The sequence below is a fragment of the Colossoma macropomum genome, unplaced genomic scaffold (genome assembly GCF_904425465.1).
Source record: "Colossoma macropomum unplaced genomic scaffold, Colossoma_macropomum, whole genome shotgun sequence".
Lineage (NCBI taxonomy): Eukaryota > Metazoa > Chordata > Actinopteri > Characiformes > Serrasalmidae > Colossoma > Colossoma macropomum.
Window position 1 is genome coordinate 36674 of NW_023495820.1, and position 13012 is coordinate 49685.

The 13012-nt window shown below is 41.3% G+C and overlaps 1 protein-coding gene across 1 annotated transcript; it reads right to left on the reverse strand.

The window, feature by feature from the left end:
• Positions 1–2617: 2617 nt before the first annotated feature.
• Positions 2618–6656, reverse strand: LOC118803074. The gene is made up of 3 exons (XM_036563578.1): positions 6402–6656; positions 5749–5867; positions 2618–3777 (listed from the first exon to the last, which is right to left on the reverse strand). Exons 1-3 carry the CDS (start codon positions 6402–6404, stop codon positions 3216–3218), a joined length of 684 nt encoding a protein of 227 aa, XP_036419471.1. The 5' UTR covers positions 6405–6656; the 3' UTR covers positions 2618–3215.
• Positions 6657–13012: the final 6356 nt, after the last annotated feature.

The following is a 13012-nucleotide window of genomic DNA, read 5'->3' on the forward strand; positions in this document are numbered from 1 at the left end:
AGGGCAACTGCTGGGTCAACATCTGGGATGACCTCTGGGACAGGGAGCAGCCCTGTCTGGATGGTGCTGATGGAAATCCGCCACAAACCCTGGATCCAGGTCATAACTGGCTGGAACCCAACTCTTTTTCACAGCCTTTACAGTCAACCAGGTGCTGAAGAACCCCTCCTCTCCTTCTGGAGTCCAGTAGCAAATAGACAATGCAGACTGGAGTCGAGTCCCCTCAACAACAACCAGTGAGTGCGGCATCTCATCTGGTGTGGCCTCATCCAATGGAATGACAGGATTGAGGTGGAAAAGGGTGGAATGAAAATGGAACATGACACTGACTGGGCAAATCAAGCCGGTAGGTAACTTCGCTGATTCCTCTACAGATTTTATCTGAGCAGTGATGAACCAGGCACAGATGCTTTTGTGTAATTCAGTTTTGTTCAATTTTACCTTTTCATAACCCATCATTTATTAGAATGTATTTTTCTTTCATTTTCTTTGATTGTTGTCATTTATTCTCATGAATATGTATAATCAGTGTTTAATGATTTTTCTTTTGTGTAATTCTTTCTGTTCTTTATTGGTAAAATTGATTTATTTCAAATATGGTCCAACTTGATCAGTTGGAAAGCGGGAATTTGAAGAGGTCAGTTGCAAATGAGGTGCATCTGACAGGTAATTGACATCTGATTCTTGCAAAATGGAATAAGTACATGTGTGCTACACACACACACACACATACACACACACACAAACACACACACACACACACACACAGCTTTCACAGACAGAAAATGCAGAAGTAGATTGCAGAAGTTCGACCAACAACATCAGGCCAACGATCAGGTCTACGTGCCTACTGACTATTCTCCACTGTTTGCACTGAGGATCAACAGTGTTGCATTACAGCATCATCTCTACCCTCAGGACCAAATACGGAATATTTTAAGCAAGTAAGTTTAACCAGCAAATTCGGGATTCAGTCACGTGTCCCATGGAAACACCCCACATTATTGGAGAGTGGGAATTTTCCATATGCCTATATTTTCTATATGTTCTTGTTTGCCTAAGATCAGCATCAGGGACTTTCAGGGCGAAATACTGCATATGCAATCTCTAGTATAGATCACTCAAGGTATGTAAGTCTGTGTCCTAGGAATGTAGCCTTAGACAGCAGCTGATGCAGAACTGAGCATTTTTCTTCACTGGATCGTTTGTATTTGCTCACATTGGGTGTTGAGCTGTTTTAATGAGAACTTCAAACCGCTGCAAATTAAAGACACCCTTACATTTTATTGTTGAATGTGGTTTTATTCATAACTGAGCAAGGTCAAGGCTGTGATGTATACATACTTGAGAAAACATTACCTATTTGAGGAAAGTGACCACGCCTTACCTCACCATCTCCAACACTTGCATCTGGGTGCTCCTATGTGTTGGTGGTGCCCACTCCCTATTAAATTATATGGTCAATCATCTGTGTAATCATGTCTTAATGAGTCAGTGTTGTTTGATTTAACCTTTTAATAACCCATCGTTAATTGAAATGTATTTTTTATTCCCTTCATTGATTGTTTTTATTTGTTTTCATAAATAAGTATAACCATTGTTTAACATTAGATGATAAGATGTTCTGTTTGTTATGTGTAAAATTCTTCTTCCTCACGTATGTTCCAATTTGGTCAGTCTGAAAGGGGGAACTGGAAGGGGTCATTTGGAAATGGGGTGCATGTAACAGGTTATCGTTATCTGATTGTTGTAGAATGGGACAAGTACATGTGCTACACTCACACACTTCAGAGACAGTAAATGCATAAGTAGATTGCAGAAGTTCAACCTGAGGACAGTGAGGTCATCAGGTCAGGGATCAGGTCTATGCCACTACTGGCAATTCCTCGCTGTGTGCTGAGGATCAACAGTGTTACATTAGAGCCCAGGCAGCAGGAGAGAGCAGGTAGAGCAGGAAAAGTCCCACCAGCTCTCCAGAAAACACCTGACCAAAACACACACCACACATCAGCCACTACTGCATTTACAAAATACGTTTTACTGTATTCAGCCTGGAGTTGAGATCAGAACAGTATCGTTCTACTGAATTAGTTCAAACTGCTGTCTCACAGTAAACAAACACCTCGATTACTGGCTCTTTAAAAACACAAGTTCAAATAAGTTAAACACAAAATATGATATTCTACAAGCTTCAGTGATGATTTTATTTTTCCGTGCTTCAAAATATCTACTGCTGGATTTAGCCTGAATTATGTTTTTGCATTTACTAATCAATACTGCTGTATTTGTTTAGTATTTTTGCTTATTTTTGTTTATTTTGTTCGCTTTGAGCTGTTTAACACTCTCCTCCTATTTTAGAACACCATGGGTTTTAGATAAGCTTTTGTGTGTAATGACAGGAATGAAGGCTGTGAGTTCACACAAACCCAAAATACATGTGAGTTGATGTGATATGATCAAAATCATAATTAGAGTCTCTACACAAAGATGATTTCCATTTAACACACTTCACACTTCTCACCACTAGAGGCCAGTATTAGTCTGGTTTAGGATTCCTGATCCTCCAGAAAACACATCACAAAGCCAACGTACACTGAGAAGAGAAGTGTGGGCCGAGTCATTGGTGTTAAAATCAAAATCATATTCTTCAGAATCAGGACTGATTGATCCCAGTGGTCATTTTACATATTTTGCACAATGCATGTTGGGTATCACAGTGAGAGCAGTGTAGGGTGAAACTGGTGAGGCTGAGGAATACAGTTCTGCACTAGAGAATAACAGGACAAACAACATTAAGTCCTTTTTTCATTTAAATGTAGTTGATGTGGTCTAATTTTTAAACTTCAGAGCTGTTAAGTTTCCTATAGACCAGGTCTCTTTGTAACTGGACTTAATCTACTTGGACAAAGCTCTACAGAACCTTTCAATGAGAGAGGAGGATTTCAACAGGGAAGGGTAGTTGCTCTCCTTTGCTTCCCATTAGTGTTGGTCCTGTTGTTTAGCAGCACGGTTTTATTAATGTATGTAAATACTGTACATAAATACTCATATAATGCATCAGTAATGTATTTACAAGCATTTACGACATTTGAACACCACAAAGACATAAACACTGTGGTTTAAAACAGCAAGAATGGAGAACTGATTAATGCTTATTTAATAGAAATGATCAGTGCTGTGTACTTTCAAAGGAGACCAATCAGAACAAAGCAGTTTCATGGGTTTAGATTGTTTAAACACAAGTTCTGGTCAAATGTCCCACCGTTAAAGCAAGCGTGACACCCAGCTGTAGTACAGCGATAAAGACGAATCTTTGCGTTTACTTTTGCGAAGTCATCCCGATACTGTTCTGTATCCGCAGTGCCAAAAATTTGACTGTAGACTAAAGCTTTTGGGCCATCATGAAGTGTGAACATGTTGAGGGCCTTGAGAATGTTGCGGCCTGTATTTGTAGCGTTTAAACAGGTACCGAGGCAGGGAGAGTTGTAGGTGTAGAAGATCACACAGCCGTCTTTCCTTTGGTTCAGGAGATTCTGCATGGGGGAGGCATTTGGATCTTTTGGGTTTAGCAGCCAGAACTCAGAGTGGTACCTTTCTTTTGGCACAGCTCCAATCATTGTTGCGCTTTCATATATTACTCTCTTGTTGAAGTGACATATCACTTCAGCTGGTTGATCACCTGAGAGGAAGGTGTCATCAGGTCGGAACCCTGCACCACACATTTCAGCTGGAATGTTGATGGCCACCGCATACTGCTTGTTATCACCAGGACTGTATCTATAACAAAGAAAACAGTTTAAACACATGATGGTCTTATAAAAATACACACGTATTATCTAAGCCACTTATCCTCCTGGGTTGTGGAGTTGCTGGAGTCTATCCCAGCAGTCATTAGGTGGGAAGACAGGAAACACCTTGGACAGGCCGCCAGTCCATCGCAGGGCAGACAGACAGACATACACATTCACTCCTAGGGGCAATTTAGCATCTCCAATTGGCCTGAATGCATGTCTTTGAACTGTGAGAGGAGACCAGAGCACCTGGAGGAAAACCACGACACATGGGGAGAACATGCAGAAAGGACCCTGGTCACCCGGCCAGGGAGTCAAACCCAGGCACTCCTTGCAACAGCACTTAATCTGATACACTAGCATATTAAAATGCTGTGAATATTATTGAGGTATCTATTAGTAACTTAAAGCAGCATTAAAGGAGAATTGGTATTTGTTGCTCTTGGGCTCCCCCTACAGTCAAAGAGCACATTTCTTAGCTTTGAGCTCCCCTTCATGGACAGCCGTACATATGCATTTGTTGACATGCTGAATATTACGGGATCTGACTCCACTTCACATGTATGTGCCTCACGCAGGCATATGGACACAACAGATTACACTCGTGATTTCAGTTGTTTCTATGTGTACATAACAGAAATACTGAGTGTAATCTGTAGCGTCCATTTGCCAATGTAAGCTGCTTGCACATGAAGGGGAGTCGGATTCTGCCGGTGAGACGAAACTTGGCACAACACCAGCAAGAGAAGAAAAAGAACTATGTCAACTTACAAGGTAGAGTAACATCACAGGATGTTATTACAGGAGGTTGCAAACTTTCAAGGCTTATTTGGGGTGAGATTGATAAAGACTGAACAAACTTTTTGGCGTGAGATAAATTTCCTTGCATGCTTTCATAAAATGGGACTGAAGGTATTTCTGCAGTACAAAAACCTACAAAATCTGTGAGACGAGTTACAGCCTACAGCCTACATCACAATCCTTCATTAACAACATCGGTAGGGATGCCATTTACATTGTGACTTCAGATTTTCATTGTTTTCCCGTTAGACGTCTTGCGTGCTTTTGTCTGTTTTAGCTCTCATGAACGAGTAAAAGCCAGTCGGAGATTAACTCTCATTCAATCTCTGTAAGTCACTCTCTTTTTCTCTTCCTCGCTTCCTCCAACAAGTTCTTCAGTCTTTTGGCAGCATCTGACCTGATTTCCATGGTGGGAACACCCATAGACATATCTATGTATTTACCTAGTGCTTCTAACCAGTTAAGTAACATAGGCTACATCGCTAGCTACTGTAGCATGCCTGAAGTTCCTAAAGGTTTTGCCCCCAACATTTTCCTTACTCAACATGATCAGTGAGAGCAAACAAGTATTCAGACACTTTTATTTTTGTTATTGAATAAACTTCCAATGCATATCCACTATAATTTAAACACTCACTTTGTCTCACAATGACCCACACTGTACTAAAATGTTAACACTATATTAAAAATTTAAAAATACTGTCCGGTTCATCAAGGTTTGGATATAGAATTAAAGGACTTTTGTTATTTTAGCTGTCTACCCCCACATAGTAGCTTAAAATACAGAATTTAGGCTTTAATTTGAGAATATTTAAATCCAAATTGGGTGAATGATGCAGGAATCACGACCATTTTCATACATAGTCCCCCTTTTTAGGGGCTCAAAATTAATTGGACAAACATGATCTTGGTCACTTTCACAGTCTGCTTAATTCAGGTCATATAAACTGAGTCTGTTCTACAGTTTCTCATTAGGCTGAATGAATAACCGACTCTAAATGTAGGTATTGTGATATAAACCGAGTCTGTTCTACAGTTTCTCATTAGGCTGAATGAATAACCGACTCTAAATGTAGGTATAGTGATAACTGATAATAAAGCTGGAGAGATCAGAGCTGTCATGTACAGTTAGCAGGTACTGATAAGTTTGACTTACTGCTCAATGTGATGGATGATGTGATGTAAAGTGTTCTGATCCACAACTTGATCTTCAGTTCCTCTCAGACAGAGAGAGAGGGAACAGAGCAGGAACACTCTCAGAGCTCCACTGAGAACCTGTAGAGATAAATCAGTAAAACACAAAACTCAAATACAAAACTATACCAGTAAAATGCCCTCCATCGATAAGAGCTCTTTGCCTTATTGAATGAATGGTAGAGGTACCTGCACCACATTCACTAATGAACTCAGCTCATTATAGTATATATTATTAGTATTATTAGTATTAATAGTGTGAAGACTGTACCTGCACCTCATTCACTAATGAACTCAGCTCATTATAGTATATATTATTAGTATTATTAGTATTAATAGCGTGGAGGCTGTACCTGCACCTCATTCGCTAATGAACTCAGCTCATTACAGTATATATTATTAGTATTATTAGTATTAACAGTGTGGAGACTGTACCTGCGCCTCATTCGCTAATGAACTCAGCTCATTACAGTATATATTATTAGTATTATTAGTATTAATAGCGTGGAGACTGTACCTGCGCCTCATTCGCTAATGAACTCAGCTCATTACAGTATATATTATCAGTACTACTAAATATAATAACAGAATATGTTAAGAGTTTGTGTATCTCACCATGGCTATCAGTGCAGAAGGCTTCTGAGGAGTTTCTGAGTGAAGACGATGATGAGTTGAACTTTCTGAGAAGAAAGTGCAGCGAAGGAAAAACCAATACAGATTTATGAAGACAATAGCTCCGCCCACTTGGCCAAAAACTTGCGCTCAAAATGCTTTTCTGGCAGTTTCAGTCTGACAGTATTATTTATTGTTAGAAAGCTTTTCTGGCAGTTTCGGTCTGAGGAGGCCCCAGTAAAGCAGGAAGTAATTCAACCACACTTCCTGAATACGACTGCACTTCCCTCCATGAAAAGCGCTGTATAAGCAGTGTTATTTTGAGTTAAAGTTGCTGTGCATTTGAAAGCAGTTAAAGAAAGATGGAGCTTTAGATCCAGTTTTTGTATCACAGCACTGGTCATATAGACACTGATCGGATCCGTACTGACTCTAAAGAGCAGCACACACCAGATACTCCACACCATGTAGAGTTGCTACTCTAGTGCCAGCAATACCTTCAGAGACTTTGGAGCAGTTAGGTGCCTTGGTCAAGGGCACTTTAATCATGTCCTGTTGGCTCAGGGGATTAAACCAGCGACCTTACGGTCACAATGCTGGTTCCCTATCCTCCGGCCCTCAACTGCCCTGTTGAGGAATAAAACTACAATTGTACTCGTGTCTATTGTCTGCATCTACCCCATTTAGTCCCAAGTGTGAGAGATGACAGGGTTAAGTGGGGCACTGAGCATCACAGTGATACTTATTTGGATTATGGAAAATAAGAGTGCTGCATTGCTGCCAGATGTCCAGACGGACTGACTCACCTACTCCAGGGGTGACTTGTTACAACTTCGGCGCTCTGTTCCAAGCCACTTGATTTCATACCAGCAGAAATTCGGCCAAGGAAGAGAGGATGTTGAGAGCCCCTATTTCCTCCATCATCATGTGCAATTTGCAATATCTGAGAAACAAGGTAGATGCACTTCATGCTCGACACTCCATGGAAAGAGTCTTTAAGGAAGCCTGTATCATCGCCCTGACAGAGACCTGGCTTGGTGGGGAAGTTTCTGGTGCTGAGGTCAGTCTTGATAACTTTACTGTTTTGCGGATGGACCAGACTAGAGAATCCAGCAAGGATAGAGGTGGTGGGGTCTGTGTTTATGTAAATAACCGATGGTGCACCAACATAAAAATCCACCACAGGATCTGCACTCCAAACCTGGAAATGCTGACTCTCTCCCTCCATCCTTTTTAGCTCCCGAGAGAATTCCTACTATTGTTATAAGCTGTGCCTATGCTACACCAAGCACTGACAATAGAGAAGTGGCAGAGCTAGCGAGCAAGGTGGTTAAGAACATGCTTGCCAAATACCCTTGAGCTCCAGTGCTCATCATGGGTGACTTTAACAGGTGCAGATTGAATCCTCTTCTGCGGTCTTTCTATAAATATGTGGATATCCCAACAAGACTGGAAAACACTCTAGACTTGTGTTATGGGAACTTTAACCAGGCATATAGCACACGAGCATACCTGCGCCTGTCAGATTATAATGTTGTCTACCCTCTTCCGCACTATTGACAAGTAGGGGAGGATGTGGAGGTGGTAGTGTCACGGATTCTCCCTCTGTCCCTCTCAGTGTGTCTTTCGTCCACTCTGTTGTAGATATGTGCCTTTTTGTTTTCTTGTACCATGTGCTTTTGTTGTTCTGTATCTCCTCCCTGGTCCTGCCCTCTTGTTATCTGTTCCACCTGTCTGTGCTCCATCCCTCATTAGTCCCAGGTGGTTTTCATTTCCCCTCTGTGCATTTATACCCCTGTGTTTGTTCAGTCTTTGTCTTGCATTGTGGATGTACTCTGGATGAACTTGTTTTCTTTCATTTTGTAGTTTTGCTTTTTGTCATGGACATGTCTGTTTTTCGGACTTCTGCAGTTGACTCTAGTTTGAATAAAAGCAACTCGCATTTGCATCCCGCCTCCTTGCCTCCACCATTACAGAATTACACCGTTCCCACACAGGGAAGCAGCGAGTTTGCAGGAACTTATTAAGGAGAATGAGGTGAGACTTCAGGAGAGTTACCATCTGCTGCGTCGGCTTCAGTTGTTCTTCCCTGGTAAAGAGAAAGAAGCTTCCTTGCTGCTAGCTCAGCTAGCAGCCATGGCCGTCGCAGCAGGGCCGCCTGCAGCCGAGGATGTCGCAGCAGGGCCGCCTGCAGCCAAGGACGTCCCTGCTAAGCTCCTCGACCTGCCGATAGCTTCCTTATCTCCAGACCTGCCCGTGGCCTCAGGGTCTCCAGTCCCTATGTCCCGAGTTCCTACTCCCTGGGCCGTTCCTGCACCTGCCCCCCAGGCCACGCCAGTTCCTGCTCCTGAACCCCGAGCCAATCCTTTTCTCATTTCCTGTCCTGCTCCAGTGCCGGTCTTCCAGTGTCCAGTGACTGGCTCCCAGCATCCTATTCACGTGCCAGCCATCCAGCGTCCTGCTCCTGCAATGTTTCCCCAGCTCCCTGCTCAAGTACCATTCTCCTTGCCTTTCCAGTTCCCTGCTCAGTCTGCCACCCAGTTCCTTTGCCTACATGAACTTCTTAAATCTGTGTGTTCCCCCAAGTCTGTCCAGCCTCCAGTCCATAGTTTTGTTATTGTCCCTGTAAACATGTATATATCTGTACCCATCTCAATCAGTGTTTCTGTTTCTGTGTTTCGTCTTATTGTACCCATTCCTGTCCATGTTTCTGTCCCTGTCCCAGTAACCATGTCTGTTCCTGTCCCCATGTCTATGTCAACTCCATCTCCTGTTCTGCCATCTTTCCAGCCTCCTTTGCAGTCTTTTGTCCAGCCCACTGTCTGTTCCTCTGTCCAGGCTTCTCTCCTGTCTCCTGTTCTCTCTCCACTTTTGTTTCCAGTCTTATCCTTGTCTGGTCCTATCCAGTCGCGTGTTCCATCTCCTGTCCAGCCCTTTGTTCCGTCTCTTTCCACTTGCGTCTCATCTGTCTCATCCTTCATCTCATCACCTGTCCAGTCCCATGTTCAGTCTACTGTCCAGTCTCGCATTCAACCATTTGTCCAGTCTCATGTCCCGTCTTTTCAGAAGTTTCCTGTCCATTTCCCTATCCAATTTCCTGTGTGTTCCTCTGTCTAGTTTCCTGTCTGTTTCTTCGATGTCTCTTGTCCAGTCCCTTGCACAGTTTAGTGTATGACCCTGGTCTGGTGTCCTGTCCCCTGTATAGTTTGTCATATGTTTACCTGGTCCCTCCTCCTACCCGGCTCCCTCTTTGGGTGGCTTTTGTTTTTGGGAGCTGCGTGTTAGGAGGGGGGTTCTGTCACAGATTCTCCCTTTGTCCCTCTCAGTGTGTCTTTTGTCCCCTCTGTTGTAGATATGTGCCTTTTTTGTTTTCTTGTACCATGTGCTTTTGTTGTTCTGTATCTCCTCCCTGGTGCTGCCCCCTTGTTATCTGTTCCACCTGTCTGTGCTCTGCCCCTCATTAGTCCCAGGTGTTTTTCATTTCTCCTCTGTGCATTTATACCCCTGTGTTTGTTCAGTCTTTGTCTTGCATTGTGGATGTACTCTGTAACTTGTTTTCTTTCATTTTGTAGTTTTTGTTTTTTGTCATGGACATGTCTGTTTTTCGGACTTCTGCAGTTAACTCTAGTTTGAATAAAAGCAATTCGCACTTGCCTCCTGCCTCCTTGCCTCCACCATTACAGATAGACTGTTTTAAGTACTTAGGACCCAATCTGGACAATAAAATCAGCTTCGACCAACATGTAATAGACCCCTATATAAGAGATGTCAGCAGGAGTTTTCTGTAGTTAGAAAGTTAAGGGCACTTGCTGTTGCTCCATCATTGCTCCTGCTCCTCTATAGAAGCATAATTGAGCCTATTATCCTGTACTGTTCAACCTGTTTCTTTACAATGTTAAAAGTGTCAAACATCAACAAACGGTTACGCATTTACACATATTGCCTTAAAAATCATAGGCCTCTCCACACACAACCTGTCAAACCTGAACAATAAGGCTATTTTAAGAAGGGCCACTACAATAGTCCAAGACCCAGATCACCCACTGCACTCTTTCTTTACCTCACTTCCATCAGGCCAGAGATACAGAACATTAGTGCGTAAAAAAGCCTGCTTTGTGTATCTTCAGCCCTATCAGCCCTTAACAAGCTACTCCATTGAAATAGATGTTTTAAAGCTTGCCCTCAAAGAGAGTATCTAATGTATATATACAGGCCTCATGGGTTTAAATGTGTGTCTTATGAATGTGTCTTGCTGCCTGTACTTTGTTTTGTCTTGACAGTGTTTACCCAAATGTATGTAATTTTTCAAATGTCTGATCTTGTATATCCTGGGACAGTGTATGAACAGCACAGGCTGTGAGAATTTCCTGTCTGGAGGACAATAAAAGAATCTCATCTAAATCTGTCATTGAGACACATTTCCATGGAGGGATAAAGACAAGACTTCACAGAATGCGGCTGAGGTCTGGATCCAGGGGTGAAAAAATGAGGCACAGGCAGAGTGAAGATCTAACAAGCTTCCCTCATTCACCAAGGAAGTTACTGTGGATGCAGGAGACAAACAGGAACCATATAGAGCCAGAATTAATCGTTGGACAGGAACAGAAAGTGAAACTTCCTTTAAACACCCTCCTGAGAAAATTCTGAAAAGTGCACAACAGACTTTAGAAACGGGGCTGTTCACTCTGGGAAGAGCTGATTCTCCATGCTCTGACTAAAGACCTCCAAAGATGCCTTTATAACATATAACATATAATATTTTGTAAATAATTTATAACATATATCATTTTATAAATCAACTTTTATAACATATTTTCATGATGTTTTACATAGTCGTCCAGTGAACGCTGTGTTAACTGTTTGAAAAAAGCGAAATCAATGTGAACGTTTAACACACTCGCTAAGGAACATATCTAGCTTTAGATATTACATTGTTATTCATAATGTCTGTGGTAATTAGAGTGCTGGTGTGTTTCAATTCACCAGTGTTGTAGTCAAAAGTCAATCAAAACCAATATGTAAATGAGGTCATACATATTAACTCCAAATGAAACATTGCCTGCTGCAGTTGATGTGAAGAATATTCTCAAATTTCCCCGAAGAAATTCTCAGAAACAGGAAAACATATTTTAAGAGAAGAAGGGCTGGCAACAAAGTAAATATTTTGGTAAAAGTGCTTTAACTTTTTATCGAGGAATAAAGTTAGTTTTTTTTCTCAGAAAGATAATAAGTGTTAATAAAAGAATCAAAAGAACATATAAAAATTGATAATATCTTTTAATTGTTTTAATAAAGTTTAATGCTTGGTAATTTTTGTCTCACATAAGTAAAAATTGACTGTTGAAATTCGAATAACTCTTTCAGCTTTTATTTCCTATATTTCTTAATCTCAGTAATTCAGTTTACACATTTGAAAATTACATTTTTCGCTGTAAAATCTTTAATTCTTGATATCAGAAATAGAATTTGCACACATAAAAATTAAAATACGAACATGTGATTAGAATCTCAACCGCCTCAAATTATTACTATTATTTACAGGATTACAAACTAAAGCTTCTTTCCACACACAGAAGAGGAATTCACCAAACATCATATGTAATGCAGGAAGAAGAGGGCTAGAGGTATAGTACCAGTACAGTCTGCCAATCTGAAATTCTCTTCAAGTCAGTCTTCTTCCTCTTGGTGTTTGAATGATCATCAGGAGAAATTTACATCACAGCAGTTCAGACCTTATTTTTTTGTAGGGTTGTGTTCTTATTAGCTTGAAAATGAAGGAAAAAAATGCCTCATGTCACACAAGTGTAAAACATGCTGCTACCACAGCACTACACAGCACCCCCCACCCCCCCCGGGTCTTTCAGTACACATACCTAGTTTTGATTAACCTCCACAAGACCATAAACACCCCAAAGCCCCAAGACGCTTTAGAATCAATAAAAATAAACCACTGTTTGATGCAGCTGTATGAGCTCATTTATTGATAAAGATAAATTGTGCTGATTGCTTTAATGCAGAGCAGTAAGAGTAGAAAGAGGAAGAAGAAGTACAAGTGTAGAAGAAAACATGTGTTTGATGAGTGCATAGATGAACAAAGCTCAAGTTTCAGGCGTCCAGCAGTCGTCCACTAAAATCTAGGCTAAATAACACGATCTCTGAGGCAGACATTCAGCTTTTACTTTTCCATCTTCAACACAACTGTTGCACACAGTATTATCACAGCGATAAAGTGGAACGTTTTCATTATTTACAGATTGAAAGGCTTTTTCAAATTGGTTTCTCTCCTCTTTACCATAAAGTTCCCTGAAAACCAAAGCTTTAGGACCTTGGTGCTCTCCAAATTCTTTGAGAGCAGTGAAAATATTGAACTTTTTATTTGCAGGGTTTAAGCAAGTGCCGAGGCAGGGGCTGTAGTAGGTGTAGAAGATCACACAACCTTTTCTGTTTTGTTTCAGGAGCATCTGCATGGGGGTCTCATCTGGTTTCTTTTGTTTCAGCAGAAGATACTCAGAGTGGTACATAGTTTTGCAACTTTTTTTTTGTTGCACCAATCAAGGACGTCCCTACATAAACCCTGTCATTGCTATTCATGGCCCTTATTGCTTTATCTGGTT

What these genes read in the sequence shown, in the direction of transcription:
- LOC118803074 (XM_036563578.1), bottom strand. An exon ending in ATCATCCATCACATTGAGCA is followed by an intron (nt 3,778 to 5,748) that starts GTAAGTCAAACT and finishes TCTTTGTTATAG; the next exon opens with ATACAGTCCTGGTGATAACA.